The following is an 18,837-nucleotide window of genomic DNA, read 5'->3' on the forward strand; positions in this document are numbered from 1 at the left end:
CATGATATTGCCAACACTAATGATTTTATTTCACTATCAGCAAAGCATTCACCTCTGAGAAGCTGTACACATACTGGTCTGATCAAGGTACAGTGGTCACTTTACACTGCTAAAAGCCTGTTGTCATTGTGGCCAGATTTATGCCTGTCTGTAAAGAGGAAAAGGGGGACAAGGCAGCATGGTCGTTTCATCAAATAGAATTTTTTACTCCGGGTTAATGCAGATATGGTCTTTCTTCTTAAATGTAAATTAAAGAGTATTTGCTAGAAACCAGTGTGAGATAGGCTTCTGAGAAATGACAGATGATTCAGTTTGTTACAGACATTGACAGATCTAAATCATTACAGCTTTCCAAAGCAAGAACAGGCTTACGAACACAAAGGGAAAAAAAGATTACTACTATAAAAATGTGTCATTGCAAACTCTGAACACTCTTCAAAAACATGCCTAAAAAAGATTGTTTTAATTTATCTTGTTTTTGCTGCAGTTGAGGAGTGTCCATGTAAAAACAATTTTGAGAAGAGCAGTCTTCCACCTTGGCTTGTTATAACTAGACCCAAACTACTTCATCCCCACACAGCTCAGTTAAGTACTTTCTCATGCATCCTTTGAGGAAAAAGGTTCTTCTTTAAAATTGGGGAAGCAGGGGTTGTTAGCTGAGGAAGGCATAGTCTCAGTCAGTCCATTCTGAGTTCAGAGATGGAGGAAAGAAAGTTAATTACTCTACCTTTCACAACTGACAGAAAACAGGCTGCAAGGGAGGAGCAGACAGGAGAAGCAGAGGGAGAATTGTTGGATGAAATCCTGCCCCTGGGAAGTGTAGGAGTTGTTTTCCAGTGCAGACTTTAGCAGAGGCAGCATTTCATTCCTTGCAGATAACAAATACTAGTTCTCCTATAGAGACCCAAAGAATCACTGTTTAGACAGCAAGTATTAGATCTCTACACACAAGATACAGTGACATGAAAATATACATTTCATTTTCCAGTGCTGGTGGTTTTTCAACAATTCCTTCAAGGGACAAAGATGATCTGGAAAAAATTAAATAACGTTCTTTTGCCTATTAAAAGAAAGAAAAATTAAATGTATCTTGCCCTTAACACTTTTTTATGTTGCATGCTTACAAGCCTTATAGGGCATATCATTATAGGTATTTACTAATACAATAACAACTAACTGGCAGCTTAAAAGAGTAAAAATAACATTAAAGGAACAAAATTTAAGGCATTTTTTCTTTTAACCAATGAATGACGCATGCTACAGAGTAATTCTCATTTTCCTACTTGATTTTCACATCACTGCACTTTTTTGTTTGTTTTACATGACACCTTGTAGTTTGTGCTTTACAATTTAGTCAAGATTTTCAAGTGTTTTCTTCAATGAAGATGCTTTCTCTTGTAACTCGGGTTTGCTATCTGATGTCACCGTAGTTAATGAACCAATGAGGAGTGCTCTGCTTTCCAGTGTAAGGCTTTCCCATTGTTTAGTTTCTGTGTAGACAGAGACAGACACTGGACTGGTGTTCTCACTCAAATACTAGAATGCTATAAAAACAAAGCAAAACAAAAAAACACCCAACAAGCTATCCCCATCCCTGGATGAGCTGAAAGAGACTGCTTCACATTTCCTTCTGAATCCATACTGCCTCTTGAGGAGAAAGCTACTGAAGAAGCAAATTCAGATGGACACACCAGTACATGCTTCCACTGGCTGCACTATGAGTTGTGCCCATTTAGACCAGGTTGAACTTGATTCTCCAGGCTCAGAACATGTGAAAAGAAGGGACTGAAGGTACGTATGTTTCTCACTTCACAATTGCTCTGTGTGATGTAAGAAGCACAAGGAAGATGAATGCAAACCCTTCTTCTGCTAAAATATAGGAAACATGTAGGGCATAATAGAAATACAAAGGAGACATTCACTAAAGGGCAATTGCAGACATATAGGACATAAAGACCTAAAGAGATTTATTCTCTCAATTAATTTCTGCAAAGGATGAAACACTAAATCAACAATGAGGAGCTCAATTTGGCACAGGAAGGGTAAAAGCCATCTCTTCTGTGCAAAGGCTCTCCCTCCTATGGAGCCAGAACATAATGCGAAATCTGACCCCAGGAGTGTGAAAAGGTAGAAACAACCTGCCTGATTAAGTCCTGTGAGCAGTCCCTGGAACCCTCCTTGCTGGAGGTTTCTCTCACTCAATGGGCTACTACTAGTACTTTACACCTTGAATTCATCCATAGTTTCTCCAAGCCCTAAGTTTCCCATTTCCCTTTCCCTGCCCCCGACTACAAAGCTCCATGTCCCAACCACCCTTCCAGAGCTATATGCATACCCCTAAACCACTCAGTGCTGTAAACAAAAGGTAATGCTGCCTCTCCACATTTCCAGGCCACGCAGCCGTGTACCAACTTTACCAAACACTGAACTCCTGTGTGACAAGTAGACAAAGAGCCTCACCTTTCAGTTTGGTGAGCAGTAGTTCTATCACAGACAAAGCTTCTGTTCTTATGGATGTGTAGCTTTTCTTTTCTAAGGAGAAAAAACACATTCAGAACCAAATGTGCACTAGCTGCACAAAGAGCAGTCACCACTTGTAGTGATCCTAACTGGAGGACCACTGTACATCAAGGAGTTAGTGATCCACATAACAGTTAACCTGAGTAGGCACAGGCCTGTACTGTGCTGTGTGTGCTGTGCTATGCTGCAACGTATAGCTTGACCTTCAGACCCGTGCTGTGCTGCACATATCCCTTGGCCGCAGGATAAAGTTAGCTGGCTAAGTGTAACGAAGGCGCCTGTAGGCAGCTCCCACTTGGCACTGGTGATTACACCACCTGCATGTCCTTGTCTTTATCTAAAAGTGAAGCAGCAGTTTCTCATGTGAACATCCTTTTTGTTTGACAGTAGAAATGATGAATAGAGTTGTTTTCTTTTAAGAAAATCCTATAAGAGCTCAAAAGACCAAAATGTCGGGTAACCTTTCCATGGACAGGATCTTCACAGTGTGCTGCACCCTGATTGGAGGCCTGTTCAAGGCTGCCTGTTCAAAGCTCTCTTGCTCCAAAGGTATTCAACATTCCTGGGTAAAGCATCCTGCAAAGTACTGTCTTTAGCAGCTACTGTGAGGTCATAATCGCAGTGCAAGGCAAAAAAGGGGAAGGTGTTACCTCTGACACCCGCTTGTGGGCTCTGACAGCTAGGCTATGCAGACTATGCTTATCCTTCACTGAACTTTCTCTTGAAGTCAAAGAAACAACTAGTCAGCCTCAGAGAAGTGTATTAACAGGCAATTCATCGTCAACCAAAAATTGAGAAAAAAATCCATTCACCTAAAGAATGGGTGATAGATGAACAGGTTTCCAACAGTATTTCTGTCAAAGCCCCAGGGTCTGAATTCTCCTCATTGAACAGCATTAACCTATCAAATGTGAAAGTACTGTTAGACATCCTGTGTCAGTAGGAACAGAAGTCTCTCTACAGATTTGCTCAACTTCCTCTGAGAAACCATTAAGTATTATTGACACATCATTGTGTGACTCTCATAATTTCACAAAGCAGATTGGAGCATCAAAGAAAAACCACATCAAAGCAAAGTACAGACAGAAGAAATTACCCTTGAAAGTAGGCATTCATGGCCTGTAGCACTCCGAGCTGCACTTTCCATGTACTAAGTTTCAGATGATCACACATTAACTTGCACAACTCTTGCTGATAGCAGCCTACAAAAAAGTAAGGATGTTATTACATTAGAAAGGGGAAAGGCAGAAGTGAATATTTTCTGGTTTATCTCCCAGGTGGCTCCCTGGACTGTACTCTAAATTACACTGAGCTAAAATCACTGCAGAATAGTTAAGTCGTCATCCTCTAACAAATGACCCTAAAACCTTTATCAATCTAGGTAGGACAACACTTTTATTAATGCATAGCTAAAGATGAGCAGCTACACGTTAAGTTTTAACACATTAATAAAAGCAGCCTGTTTTTTCAGACATACCCAGCTCTTTCACCTTGTACCAGCTTTGATGGAAAGCAAATGTGCTCAGCAGAACTAGGCTGCTTTTGATTGAGTCATCTTAGGCACCCTACCTTAGAAGATAATGGCCTAAAAAGTTTTATCATGTCACTGCACACTCAGAATAGTTTGGTGAAGTGAATTGAAGACAATGGCGAGGAATTTCCCCTAGGACAGGCTCAATCAGCAGGAAGGTTGTTGTAGCTGCTTTCTCACTTACAGCCTGGAAAGCATTTCTTGCATGCTGCAGGCAGTGACTTTGTTTCTTTTTTCTTTTTTTTTTTTTTTTTAAGTGAAGACAGTTTCACACAAGACTCTCTGCTTTGCACATTGTTTGTTATCTGACTTACGCTGTGTCTCTGGGTTCCTAGGCCAGGCTTTGCCCAAGCTCTCGAAGGCACAGAGCAGGGATTCCATCTGCACTTCCTTCTCCCTCTCATTCTCATCCTCTTTGTTGTGCTTTGGTGAACCAGCACCCATGCTCTCATGAAAGTTCTGCAGAGGCTGTGAGAGAAAGGAATGATTGACAAAGGGACAAGGACAGGCTAGACAAACACTTCAGTTTGAGTTAGCCTTCCCTGGCAGTTTGCACGCATCAGTCCTTATACCTAGTCACTGTTTCCACAGAGAGAGAACACAGGCCCCCTCAGCTGACTGCACTTCTGACGCTACTGGCAACCTACAGGAGAGCACACCAGGCTTCCGTAGCCTTGCATCCAAACAACTCCCTTGTTCTTTAAGAGGCTGATTTGCGGAGCACTGCAGATACTCAAAGGAAACAGCCACTTGTACACACACAACTCCTGGGAGAAGAAATGTGGAAAAAAAAAGACCAAGGGGCATCACCCTACCTCTACATAGCTTGCCAGGAGTCCCTCATTGATTGCAGAGCAGCCAGGAATCAGCTTTTAATGCTGTATTGGGGCAAAGTTGGACACCACAGAAAGGATTCGGCCCAGAAAGCAGTTTGGGCTTATTCAGGATTTGAGTAGCACTGCTATAACCCTACCTGGGGCATGCTAACAGGCTGGTATTCAACCCCATCCAGGACCTGGCTGAGTGCAAGGTACTCCTCATATCAGTTGCCTTCAAGGCAGAGGTTTGGAAAGGGTGAAGCAGTGGGTCTAACAGGCCTGGCTAGTTTGTCACCGTTTGGGTGTTTTGGTTCGAATGAGGGAAAACCCAAGAAGCTTAAAGGTCACCTTCTTTATCATAGGAAAGACGATATCTGCCAGCTCCTGGAACCGATCTTCCTTCATCTCCTGTAGCACCCCAGCCACACAGCGCACTGCCACAATCTTGTATTTGACATTCTCTTTGTGACACTCTTTCAGGACAGCCTGAACAACCTCATCGACACTGGGCTGGCCAGGCACAGACTTCTGCAGCTCTGCACTGAAACACCAGGAGTACTAGGACTATCCAGCCCCACATTAATCCCTTCCCAAACACAGTTTTTCCCACAGCTAGCAAGCAGTTCCCATACTCAGGTCCGAGTCTGCCTACCAACAGCTGTAACTAAACTTACACTCTGGTACTCTTCACTATCACTACATCTGTCCTCCCTCCTTTTCTTTCTCCATCCTTCCTTACATGCTTCCAGCATGCCTTTTCCCCTCACTCATCTTCTACCACTTCCTCCCTTTTCTTCTTTAAACTGTCCATCTTGTCCCTTCGCCTCTCCTTCCCTCTTTGGTGACAAAAGGCCACAAGTGCATCTTCCTGTCCCCCTCCTTGCCCTAGTTCTGCTATTTAGCTCTGCAGCCCACTCTGGAGCATCCTCTGCCACTTCCCAGCCCTCCCCACAGTGACATAGATTCAACGGGAGTGGAGAAAGACTCTTCACGTCCTGGTGTAAGATCAGGACAGTGCTCACAACATTCTACCTCTTCTTGCCTCCCTGTGGGAAGAGCAAGAGACGCTCCTTAGCATCAGCCAGGCAATGGCCCTGTGCAGCAACTGAGATCCCAAAGCTTGAAGATACCATCTCTTTCAAGACAGTTACCTGCATGCAGAGATGACACTGGCAATGGCCTTCAGCAGCTCCTCCTGCAATCATTAAAACAGACACCTGCTGAGAAATGCTCCACAGCAAGTCCTACTGCACAGAGGCATCCTTTGTACTCTACTGCTAGAGGTTGGGTAGAGGCATGCCAATGCCACCAGCCTAGAGACGGGACAGCTTCATCCCATCTGTCCCCTGCAGGCTGGTGTTCTTTCTCTTCCTTCCTGACTCAGAGTTCTTGACTTCTCATCCACCCTGATCTGGCAGTGAAAAGAGGCCTTGCAGTGCCTCTGAACGCAAGTTAGTCCCCATCAAGGCCAAAATATGGTGCAGTGGAACTAGTCTAAATGGGAACCAAACCGCTAAAGCACTCTGAACTCCATCCACTCATGTTTCTTGACATTTTTATTTCCATTAAATATGGGACAAAACCCAGTGTTCCTACCACTTCTCCTCAAAAAGCAACACACCTTCCCCCTCATATTTTTTGGATCAAATAGGAACAAAGTATCAGAGACATCAGAATCATCAGAGAAGCACCAGCTTTGTCCAGAACACACCACTGCTCCTCTTTGTACCATGGTGACATACAAGATGAGAGAAAAGTACATCTGGAACAAGCCTCTCTACAGGAATATGATGTGCTCCCAACAGAGCACAGAATGCTCTATTTCCTGCCTCAGGGACCAAATACTTGTGCTTGTATCAATCTACGAGGTATCAATTCCTTCTTTACCTTTCCAGTCCACACTCTTCCTGGCAGGCCTTGCAACAATGCAGAGAGTACCATTCCTAGATATGGTGGTACCAAGGATCCAGTCTGTTTGGCAATTGATGCCATGGCAGCTGCTCCCTGGGCTTTCATCTTCCAAGACTGGGATTGCAATGCCTTCTGGGTAATGGCTATCAACTCCTGCATATACAGTCTGATGCCACCATAAGTACCTGCATGTCAAACAGAAGAAAATTGTAATTTTGCCACAAAAAGAGTAAAAAACAGGTCTTGTTTCAAAAAAGGGCTTATGGCAGTTACAGATTTCTCTTTTTTTGGCCATAAACCAAGTCAGCAGCCCCTACCTCAAAGGGACAAAGTTGAATGACTCCCAGGTTAACTGAAGTTGGGTTCTGTTTTCTAAGTACTTCAAAAACACCTGAAGAAATATAACTCCCTTTTTTTTATAAGAACAAATTTCTGGGAAGCCTTTTCTGGCAGCCCCCTTTCCAACCCCCAGGAAGAGAAGCTGGTGATGGGGGTAGGGGTGGGGGAGAGAGAGATCTAAAATCAGGTCAGAGGAGGAGCCAGCAAGGCCATTTCATCATGCATTACATACCTGCATCTTCCTCTACCGATAGAAAACATAGCAAAACTGGGGTCTGAAGCTTTTCTATAGGGTAACTTAATCCCTTGAAGTTAAAACTACAGGTACTATCAGAGGACCAGATGAGATCTCCAACCCCAGGTGGGGACCATCCAAAGCCCCCTACAGCTGCAGAATGCACAGAACCTTTTGAATGCTAGCACCAACATTTCCAGAAATGTCCATCTACCCGCAGCACGATATGGATGTATTACTGTGACACTAAATGCCTCACATCTTCAAATACTTATTCATGTGTGTGTGTGTGTGTGTGTGTGTATCCTCAGGTATCAGCAACACTATTATTATTTTAATTATTTTTAATAACAACAGAGAGGCCAAATAATTTGCCCAAACTCATACAGGAAGTCTTTGGCATGGAAGAAAATGGAGACAGGATTCCCAGCACGCATGATATTTCACATCATATAGTCCCAGCAAGTTCCTACCCATCTTTAGGCAATTTACCAGGTACATTTTCCTTCCAGACTTCAGTCCACAGAGTAGAATTGTCGTTCTCTCCTTTCTCTTCATCCAGGACCTCATGCATGCCAAGAAATGCCACTGGCATGACCTGTTTGGCATGGTTCTTCATTACATCTGGGCTGTAACGTCCCATGGCATGAACAGTTAAAGCACAGCCTGTTCTGTAAACTGTCTCTGAAGGAGGAAAAACAAATCACAGTTTGGTGACTGAGGGGCAAGATTCTCCCTTAACAGCTTGGTCAGCCTCTTGGGAAGCAGAGAAGAGCACAGCATTGTGTAACGTTACATGCTAGTTATTCAGCTAGCAAAACTAAGCATCACAATTTAGAAACATTTCTTTATCAGTTTCTTCCATCACCAGGAACCACTCCTCTGCATCATATGCTATAACTGAATATCCCAAAAGCCACATACCATCCTTCTCCATGTACCAACCCCTAAGTTTCTGCAGTAACTTCTCAGTGCTACTGTCCTGGAAGGTCTATAACAGAAGAGAGACTCAAATCAGTCAAATATACACTAAGAAAAAAAAGAATTAAAACCCACTCAAACCCCAACTCACCTGTACTAGATGCCCCATAGCAAAGGCAATAGACTTCTGTACCACGCTGTCACAATCAGTCAAGTTGCTGAGTAAAGCACTCATGAATTTGCCTGTTGAAAGAGGGTGCCCAGACTGACTTCACTTTGCCAGAAGTATCATGTTTTTATTGCTGTGACAGGAACTACAGCCTACATTTTCTCAAATTATGTGTGTTTATGTGCTTTCTCTCTTCTCATGTTTGCTATGTACATTTAAACTGGGTTCTAGATCTGTCTAGCCCTTATGCCTAACCAGAACATGGCATAACATAGCTTATAATAGCAGGAAGGCTTGGATGGGGCTGATGTTCTGCCAATCACAGTCTGCATACTTTAACCAACACTAGTTGGTTGGTGCTCCCCTGACATTGGCAGCACAGCTGCATTCAGATGCATTTCTCTTTTTTTGCAATAGAAGGAGATCTTCTCAGTACTCTTAAATCATAATAAAGCCTGGGTGTAAACAGAGAACCAAGATCCTGGTGACTGTCGACAAGACTCAAACTCGGGAGCAAAGGTATAAGAGTAACAGCCTTCTTGCCTGAGCTCCATTAGGCTGGAGATAGCAAATTTCTTAAACATTTTCCTATGATCCAGCTATTATTGGCCAGTGCATTTAACAAAGGGTGACACACTGGGAAAGCCCCAGAAAAGGTGCTCTAAATTGGGTCAGACATGCAGCCTCTGTTTATGACCCTTCTGCTGGGTAGCACAAGCTGAAGGAACAAGTGTTTATCACAGCACTGTGCTAACACAGGCATTGCTAGTCTGTTCTAACAAAGCCTAGAGACATTTCAGCCTGTTCCTATTTTGCAGAAGGTAATTTCCTCAAGTCTTCCCTCCACTCCCTCCAACTTGGTGTAGGCATTTAACATCCTAAGGAGCTATCCCTAACATGCCAACCCTCAAATGCACAAGGCAGCTTCAGACAGTCTGAGGGAAATGCATACACAAAGGCCATTATGGTGATGAAAATCAAGAGCCAACAGGATAGGAACGCTACCTACAAAAGAACAACAAAATCAACTTTAAAACCTTGCTCTAGAAACAAGCCTTACCCGAATAAGGTGTTAAATCCTGGGGACACTGTGTGGTCAATGACACAATTACACTGGCACAGCCTCCCTGGAAGATTGCAAGGGAAGGAAAGAAAAACAAACAAACAAACAAAAAACATCGTTAGCCCCTAGAATCAAGCAGCAATACTTGCTGTGGTGCTGGAAGTACTTGTACGAAGTGCTCTGGACCCAGCCAGCCTCTGCTCCAACATACAAGGGAGCCAATGTTAGAAGCAGAAGACCAGTTTATATCAAAATGAATGAGAACAATCAAATCAGAAAAAGGAAAGTGATAAAGCTACCAGGACCCATGCTCAGGACAGACAGGCCTGAGAGATTTACAGGTATCAAAAACAACATTCCACACTCTACGCTCATAGAACCCAACAACTACATAGCCAAGGTGAGGTTAATGGGGCACCTGCATTGAAAATAAGTGATATAGGTGGACAGAGATCCAGTCCTAAAACAATCCCAGTTTGCATCAGCCAAAGCTGTCACCTTAAAAGAGGAAAGTCAGATGAGCCATATTTAGGTTATTGCAAAAAGATCAATTGAAATTGCAAGCGTACCTTTGTGCCAAAACCTACTCCACTTTTGATCAGTTCACAGAGCCGAGGAACCAGCTCACCCAGGACAGATGCATCCAAATACTGCAAGCACTAGAAAAAGCCAAGGGACAGAAAGAAAAACCTTAAAGGTGATGCACATAAGCTGGTCTGCCTCCAACTGTGGCTTGTCTCAGTTTCTGCAGGCCAGCATTTTGCTGCATTGCAAGAGTTTGTTGCATGCTGTGAGAAAGACACCACGAGGTAGCTTAAGCCACATAAAAATTCTGTTGTCTCAGTTCTAGGCTGAGATGACCCTGCTGAAATTAGCAGCTGTACTGCTGGAACTGGTGTATTGTCTATATTTCACCTTTTTGGAAAGGTGAAAGAAACATACTAGCAAAAATTCCTTTTTGGGAGGAGAAGAAAGATGTAGAGGTGTGCACATCTTAGGGCAAACCTCAATGTTCTCCCATAAGTCTGAAGCTCTGACACAGCAATTGTAACATAGCCAAACTAGACAATGAAACTAGTCAGACTGATTTTAAACAAGTCAAGGCAAACAAGTGGAAAAAAAGTTAAATAAAGGAACAGATGAGATGTTATTGGAATGATTTCTAATCTCCTGTGTCTAAGATGCTAGTAGGCAAAACAGAAAGCCTCAAGTTACCAGCATTCTGTGTAGCACTGTCTGCAGAGGGGAGATCCATCCTCTAGCAGAGCCAAGGATTACATATCAGCTGAAGGTAACCTTCTCTGAGGTAACCCTCAGAAGTTAATTCTCCTGGCACTTCCTCCTGCACTGGCAAGGGGAAGGGAGAAAAAGAATAATCCATTATAACCTGTCAAAGGCATAATTTACTCCTGTCTCTCACAGCCAGCCCCAGGATATATAGGAATAGAGGGAAGGATGCTCAGAAACCAGGACATCCTCGTGTCAGCAGAGTCTGTCATTTTGGAGTCTGCCCCTTGCTGCTCCAAGGAAGCCATAGGATCTCTCATTCTCTCCCCCCTCCCCAGGAAATCTTAAGCAGTGACAGCAGAGGGCAGCACAATTCTCCACCCCACAGCTAGGAGGAAGGTGGAAAAGGCATGGCCAACAGCTCACCAACTGCAGCAGCTACTCAAGCCTGTAGGGCATCTATGCATATGCTTTTATATGGAGCCTTTCATCCACAAGTGCTTTATAGACTATTTATAGAGACCACTCCACCTGACACTGAAATGCAGTTCCCTCTGGCACAGAGAGGCCCTGCAACTCCAAATGCTCTTAAAATAAGGAAGGGTTTGTTGTTTTTGTTGCTGGTTTTCCTTAAGACCAGAAAACAGAGAATAGCTCTGGTGGCCTCACTTTACCCAAAACAGCTCAGGTGTTCACACACCCATTGCCCTCCACTTTCCTGGCTGTGTGAAGTGCCAGGAGGAGCACTCTCATCAAGTTTGCAGATGACATCAAATTGGGGGGGGGGGGGGGGCACCAGTCAATACTTTCGAGGGCAGGGCTGCCATTCAAAGTGACCTAGACAGGCTGGAGGAAGGGGCCAACAGGAACCTTATGAAATGCAACAAGGACAAATGCCAAGTCCTGCACCTGGGAAAGAAGAACCTCTTGCAACAATACAAGCTGGGGACTGACTGGCTGGAGAGCAGCTCTGCTGAAAAGGAGCTGGGAGTCTTGGTGGACAGCAAGCTGGCCATGAGCCAGCAGTGTGCCCCAGCAGCAAAGAAGGCCAACAGCATCCTGGACTGTATTTACAGGAGCATAGCCAGTAGATCGCGGGAAGTGATTATCCCCCTTTATTCAGCACTTGTTAGATTGCAACTAGAATACTGCATTCAGTTTTGGGCCCCCCAGTACAGGAAAAACATCGATAAACTGGAGCAAGTTCAGTGGAGAGCCACCCAGATGGTCAGGGGCCTGGAGCACGTCCCATGAGGAGAGGCTGAGGGAACTGGGCTTGTTCAGCCTGGAGAAGAGAAGGCTTCAGGGAGACCTAATAGCAGCCTTCCAACACTTGCAAGGAGGTCATCAAGAAGATGGAGCCAGGCTCTTCACACTGGTGCATGGTGGGAGCATGAGAGACAGTGGGCATAAATTGAAACAGGGGAGGTTTTGACTGGATAGAAGGGAAAAAAAAATCACCATGCGGATAACTAAGCACTGGAACAGGTTGCCCAGAGAGGTTGTGGAATCTCCGTCCTTGGAGTTTTTCAAGACCCGACTGGATAAAGCCCTGAGCAACCTAGTCTGACCTCATAGTTGACCCTGCTTTGAGCAGGAGGTTGGACTAGACATCCCGTGAGGTCCCTTCCAGCCTGAATTATCTTATGATTCTTCTCTTCAGAAAAAGACAGCTTCTTAATTATTACAAGTAGGAGGGCAGCAAGCTCTGCCAGGACAGACCCCCCCATAACACAATGCCTGGGCATCAGCTGACAGAAAACTAGGGTGCCAAGCTCCAGCTGCTGACAGCGCTTTCAGTGACATCAGCTTTTTCTCAAAATGTCTCCTCCATCTAAAATACTGGTGAGACCTAGACGGCAATGTCTAAGGCACCAGAAGTCATGGACCGGATGGCATTGGTGTCACAAGAACAATGACTTCATCATCTCCTGGGAAGCCCAACAAGTGTATTGTGGAGTTTTAGGGTCAGAGATGAAGAAACACTGTCAGTCAGCATGGCCAAAAACAGCCAAGTCATCCACAGAAGAGCACTTGAAAGATGCCCTCTATTCTCTTTGCCAAATGAGGCAGGTTCATAGATGGAGAAACTGTCACAACTCCTCTGACTCCAAATGGAGTAATGGCCATTTACAACTGCTGTGAGGGGTAAGTTGTAGGGGCAGGGTGGGAAAAATCAATATCTGAGAAGGTGGACAGACATCCATAGGGAGATCTGACAAAAAAATGAAGCCTGAAGAGGAATTCTGTTAGGTTGCCTTTTCAACTCAATCTTCTCCTCCAAGGTACCCTAAAATTGATCCCTTCTTGAATCAAGTACCTACCACATTAATTGTTTCCATCATGGGAGATGATTTTGCAGCACTAACTCTGGCACCATCCACTGCAGTCTAAAGAAAAGAGGGGGAAAAAAAACCATACATAAAAGAAAACTCAGTTTGAAACCAGTGGAAAAGTCACCAGATCGCAACATCAGCTATAACTTGCTTCCTCACAAACTCAAACCACAACACATTTCAAATACATGCAGACAAAGAGTAATTAATTCTACGGCCTATGAATGTTTCCCATTTAGAGGGTTATTTCTTCTAGCTGAAGCACAGGAGCTAAATCACACAATCCTGACAGCATGAAAAAGAAAAAAGGAGAAAGCCCTACTCTGTCATCTTGTCTACTCCCTTCTTACTGGAGCAGGACAGTGGTTGCCCCCTCCCCCTATACTATCTCAATTTGCTCTTAAGCAGTGGGGCTTCAATCACTTCCTTGAGAGATTGCAACAGATTAATATGCTTCTCTGTGAGGGGTTAAAGGACACGGTGCTGAGAATAACTCTTTCTGGCCTATGCTATGGCATCTTTCCTTCTTACAGCATACATTCTAATGTTATAAGAAGCAAAGGTCTTGCAATTAACCTGTTGGGAAAAATAAGAGCAAAGTTTGCAAGCATAAATGCAGTCTGGATGTTTGTAAGCTCTCCCTGTGCCTGGTTTTACAGTTATATGGAGCTGAAGTAGTATTTAACAGCAGCTATTGAGATTGCTCTTTACTTTCTGAAATATGTGGAGGCCTAGTGCAATAAACAAAAATGACAAAACAATTATAATGACCATGACACATTTTTTTAAATAACTGTGCAGTACCCATTAGCTAATTCTCTTAGAACCCTGAGACGCTTCTCAGCCAAGTCTGTTATTTGTTCTATTCATGCCTATGACACGTGAGACACTAAATCCTTGCACCTCTGATCTGTAGACCCTCTCCCATAATAGATGCACTTACTTTCTCCTGATCTGTAGCACAGACACTCAAATAATTGAGGATTTGGGGCTCCAGCACATTCAAGGACTCCAGAAGGGCTGTGATGAGTTTTGGCGCATGAGGTTTCAGCATAGCCCCAGCACTTTTACTGATCTTCGCAAGAGTGTTAATGCTGGAAAAGGACCAAAGATGAGGTCACCGCAGAAACCTATAGAATCAGTCAGTCCAAAAAGCTCTCTGGTCTACTCTAACTCTGTACTAACAAAAGGAACAATTCAAATCTCAGTTACACCAGTATAAATCTGTCTGCAAACAGATATCATCTGTATATTTCTCTGCTTAAACAAGCAGCACTTGAAAATGAGACAGCACTGAGGACAGATGCAGGAAGCAATATTACTTCATTTTAAAAAGAAGCTCTAGGCAAAGACAGCCCAGAAGTATCAATTGTCTCTCTGCCCAAGAAACACACACTACAACAATATGTTCAAATGGCACATCTTCATTCCAGACTGGCTGCATCCCTCAGACTACATCTCTTTTATCTTTCTTCAAAGAGCAATTTACCTGAGAGCGCTAGTGAACTGTCACTTAGAATTCAGAAAGGCTAAGTGCTTTCAAACCCATCAGAAAGAAGGAAACAATTCAACAAAGATTCAATATAGTTTGTTGTTTGTTTGTTTGTTTTTAAACCATGCTGGATAATCGTGTTCAATGAGAGTGAATTATTTTTTTCCAAGAACATCTTTACTTCAGGTCTGACTCTTGTAATTTTTCTGTCGGTCAAGTAAATGAAGTTGTAAACAAGATTACAAAGTGACAAACATATATAGTTTCTACACATCAAAGGACCTCAAACTGTTACGTGACATAAAATGTATTTGATCAGTGCCACCAAATGCAGCCACCTTTAGGGTGTGAACTGTCACCATTCAGAACAATGGCAAAAAAACGGACATGAAACAAGACTTTGCTCTTACAAAAATTACCTTGGAATTTATTATTTTTTTTTTGTGTGTACCTTCAGAGGAGACATACCAGTTTGTGAAGTTCTAAAGGAGAGCTTCAAGCACGGCGAGCTCCCTGCAGATCAGTTTGCCAATTGTAAAGAGACAAAAGGACTTCCTGACCTGCTGAAATACAAATCTAGGCAATTGCAGCGAGACCAGATACTCCACGTTTGAAATTTAAGACTACTGTCAACCCCACTGCCTCCACTTAGTTAAACAGGAGGTACTAGAGGGAGAGTTGGAGTTCTTAGAACTGATGTCTGAACTCAATGAGAAAAGGATTCAGCAGGAGGGCTCTTTTAGGAAGGAACTTGTGACTTAAATAGCAAAATGATTAAAAAACATTCTGAAATTCACATGAATAACCCGGGTCCCCTTGGGACGAATCATACCTTCACCCCAGGGAATTTACAGGATACAAAACTAACCTGAGAGCCTGGACTTCAGTGACTGTGCTCACTATTCCTTTGTCTAGGAGGCAAGGCAGCAATACAGCTATAGTCTTCTGGCATGCTACCCCTTTAGAGGGATCACACATTTTCACACAGACCTGAGGACAGATGAGAATCAGCATCACAAGCTTGTATAAACTTCCCTCTCAAATTATATTAAAATGCCTTCTCTATCGGACACAAGAAGTCACGGATCAACCAGAGCAAGCACCCAAGGCCGAATCCAGGCTGTACGCAAATAGCGGAATTGTGCCTGCTTATATCAGGTCTGGATTTGGTCTGTTACACCACCATTCTCTTCTTTAGTAAGTATTAAAACACTGGACCGAGTTCCTAAAAGGAGATGTAGCTACATTCAGCTTCCAGGAAAGGGAAGGGCAGCAAAGACTAGCAAATCCAGAGTCAGCAGCTGAGAGGCCCATCCGCAACTGGATCCAGTAATGGTCTGAATCACCTCCCAGGTGAGGGGTGAGCTATCTTAGCCATGTGGATTCAACCATTCCACGAGGGACAGCAGTAAGTCCCAAAGCACAAGAGGTTCTGAAACTCTGCACTGGCAAAATTTTGGGACTGGATCACCACTCAGGCCATTGAAATTTTATATTATTGCAATGTGAAGGTTGCTATTTCAGGTACAGTTCTTCAGATATGTTTCCATTTCCACTGAGATGACTTTTTCAGAATAGCAGACAAAACATTAAGTGATACATGTACTACACTCAAAAAATTCTTGTGGCAGCAACAGCACCAGGAACAGAGACAGAAATTTGGTTCGTGCTCAACTAGGCTGTTTGGATTAATGAGTTTCAGATCAGTGAGGTTCCACTGTACAACCAGCTATGCTGTTGTTCCAATTACAGAACATCTCCCTAAATCTCATCCCCACAAAAACATGGGCAGCAAGAGACAGAATTCAATATCTTCCTCCTGTGGTTGTACACAGCTTAATATCACATTAGTCTCAGCCCTACAGGCCCTAAGCACCAAAACCCCACCCATTTCAATAAAGGTATAGGAGGGATATGGGACCAATCCTATTACCATTGGTTTCTAGTGGGCTGTGCTGTGTGACAGTGTAATGCTGTGTAACAGCATCTCATACTAGAGCTGTCTGCAAGAGAATAATTTGTGGTAAAAAAGTCACTCCTAGAGAGAAGGAAACAAACAATTATCTGACATTAATAACACACACACCTTCCTGTACACGAATGACAAAGTTAGAGTTTTACCTTGCTTAAAGTTTTTAGGGCCAACTCTGCTGCCTTTCGCACAGACTCCTAAAGAAAAGTCAAACGATCCATTATTACTGGTTTTAAATCTTGCGTATAGATGTTTGCATTCATAAACAGTTATAAGACTAGTATTGACAAAAGTATATTCATGACTAATGATTATTACCTTTCAAAGAACTTTTTGCCTTTGGTCAATCTCAATACCTGGTTTATTCAATGATAAGTAGATTAGAAATGCTACCTGACACCACCAGGCTGTCTGTGCTTCTGTTCACTAAAAGGATTTCTCGTACTCTAATTTCCTCATGCCCCAGAAACCACACACACCCTTCTACCACTAAAGAAAACATAAAATCCTTTGGGTATACTTTATCTTCTCCTCAACATATTTTTTGCTTAGCGATGCTTTAATCAACAGCATGTTTATAATTGGAGAAAGAATAAAAACAAACAGCAAAATTAATGCAGGTCCACCAGCAACACCAACTAGTCTCTTCAGCTTTGTCTATATCAGTAAACTAAACAGTGTCTAGCAAAGTTCCCGGGCACTGGAACACAATCATCTAGACTGGTAACTTCTTAAGATGTGCTAGGCACAATTCTGGCCTGTCCCAAGTAGACTCTCCCAAACAATTTCCAAGTACATTTCAGGAATCAGAGCATCCCAGGGACCTTTCCCAATAGGCAGTTTGCAAGCAGCTACTCTGTTTTGGAGACTAAGACTGTTCACTAGCACAGAGGCAGAATGCTCTGTGCCAGTTGGATCAGTGCCTAAGAACATTCCTGAGCACGTTTAATTTGCTAGTATGGAAGTAGCCTCCTTGTCCTAACACAGTATACTTTGGGAAACAGCTCAGCCTTGCTTGAGCAGGGAAATCTGGATCTAGGGAGAGGAGGGCTCAGTCCTGGAAGGATCTGAGGACCCTGACTTCATATCTGCAAAGCACTTAAGCACATGAGCAGTGTAACTCTCTCTCCCTCTGTAACCCCTGCTGCAACCTCCCAGGGTTTAGCTGCCTGTGTACTAAGGATCCAAGGTCCAGCGATGATATGGCCCAGCTGCATAACCTCAGCTCAGACTGCTGAGAACATTGCTGAGTTGTGAGAAAGAGCTGTGAGAAAGTCTGCAGAGAGATGAGAAAGGTAAAATTACAGACGGAGGTAGGATTGCTGAGACAGGATCATTAATAGCGCAAGGATTCAAGATGGAAAACACCAACATGGAAAGGTATAAAATCCTAAAGGGAAAAAAAAAACAAGGAGACTGATCAGGCACTAGTCAGGTATCATTGTGTCGAGTCATCAGTGTCAACAGAGCTGGTGGAAGATGGCAAGTCAGCAACGCTGAGGATCTGTCCCAGGGAGCCACAGAAGCCGACCCTTCCCCTTCTGATTGACTCTTCGGGTGCCTTATCAGGGTGGCGAGCATACTAATGCTTAGCCTAATAGCTCATTAAATCCTAGCTATCTTGTGTGTGCTAAACAATAAATAATTGCATCATACTTTTTAGTTGTGCACATCCTGCTTGCAGAGTCTCTTTGCACCTGGCTAAAGATGCCCAAACTGACCCAAAAGAGAGGAGATAACAGCAGTGCCAAGATGAATACTTTTGTACGTAGTGTTAAGCATATACTTAAAAATTCTTCTTGATCCAGGACAAAGTGCTCAGCATTTTCAAGAATAAGCATACCAGGAATGAAAACCAACACTTATAAACTTAAGAAACACACATGAAGAATTTCTCAAGGAGCATGGAAATTTTAACCACCAGAGGCCTGAACTTGTAGCATGCTAAATATCCAAAACTCCCATTGGCTTCAGCTTGGCTCCTCAGAGATCTCTCTTCTCAGATATTATTTTCTAACCCCTTTTTTAAACACTTTAAAATTTTATCGCTGTACTTTGTTAGACCTTCCTGATCAGTTATCAGTTCTATTACCTTAATGTCATCTTGCATGCTAAACAGGATTTCCCAGATCACTGAAAGCTTGTCTATAATGTCATCCAAAGGTCTTCCTCTTAGTAAGTCATTCAGTGCTAGACAGCTGAAAACAAGAAAGTTTTATTTTCATTACAAGGTGCGTTTATTTGATATAAGTATAAATACATATATTTTTATGAATATAAGTAGCTGGTTAAAAGAAATGGGA

The 18,837-nt window shown here is 43.2% G+C and overlaps 1 protein-coding gene across 13 annotated transcripts in view; it reads right to left on the bottom strand.

The window, feature by feature from the left end:
• Nucleotides 1–18,837, bottom strand: part of LOC135324128 (proteasome adapter and scaffold protein ECM29-like) — a 78,608-nt gene continuing 59,771 nt past the window's right edge. For 6 of the 13 annotated variants that reach the window (XM_064499692.1, XM_064499686.1, XM_064499690.1 and 3 more), the window contains 18 exons: nucleotides 18,627–18,732; nucleotides 16,684–16,731; nucleotides 15,431–15,552; nucleotides 14,014–14,164; nucleotides 13,059–13,124; nucleotides 10,077–10,166; nucleotides 9,505–9,571; nucleotides 8,427–8,518; nucleotides 8,279–8,345; nucleotides 7,847–8,038; nucleotides 6,757–6,965; nucleotides 6,021–6,064; nucleotides 5,218–5,410; nucleotides 4,366–4,519; nucleotides 3,617–3,722; nucleotides 3,333–3,421; nucleotides 2,461–2,532; nucleotides 1–1,490 (listed from right to left, as the gene is read on the bottom strand). In XM_064499692.1, coding sequence (XP_064355762.1) covers nucleotides 1,351–1,490; nucleotides 2,461–2,532; nucleotides 3,333–3,421; nucleotides 3,617–3,722; nucleotides 4,366–4,519; nucleotides 5,218–5,410; nucleotides 6,021–6,064; nucleotides 6,757–6,965; nucleotides 7,847–8,038; nucleotides 8,279–8,345; nucleotides 8,427–8,518; nucleotides 9,505–9,571; nucleotides 10,077–10,166; nucleotides 13,059–13,124; nucleotides 14,014–14,164; nucleotides 15,431–15,552; nucleotides 16,684–16,731; nucleotides 18,627–18,732 — 2,008 coding nt within the window. In that variant the 3' untranslated portion in view covers nucleotides 1–1,350. Of the gene's footprint in view, nucleotides 1,491–1,515; nucleotides 1,821–2,460; nucleotides 2,533–3,332; nucleotides 3,422–3,616; nucleotides 3,723–4,365; nucleotides 4,520–5,217; nucleotides 5,411–6,020; nucleotides 6,065–6,756; nucleotides 6,966–7,846; nucleotides 8,039–8,278; nucleotides 8,346–8,426; nucleotides 8,519–9,504; nucleotides 9,572–10,076; nucleotides 10,167–13,058; nucleotides 13,125–14,013; nucleotides 14,165–15,430; nucleotides 15,553–16,683; nucleotides 16,732–18,626; nucleotides 18,733–18,837 lie in introns of those variants that run through there. The other 7 variants (XM_064499687.1, XM_064499691.1, XM_064499693.1 and 4 more) reach the window with 7 other exon arrangements.

Source organism: Dromaius novaehollandiae, chromosome W, assembly GCF_036370855.1.
Source record: "Dromaius novaehollandiae isolate bDroNov1 chromosome W, bDroNov1.hap1, whole genome shotgun sequence".
Lineage (NCBI taxonomy): Eukaryota > Metazoa > Chordata > Aves > Casuariiformes > Dromaiidae > Dromaius > Dromaius novaehollandiae.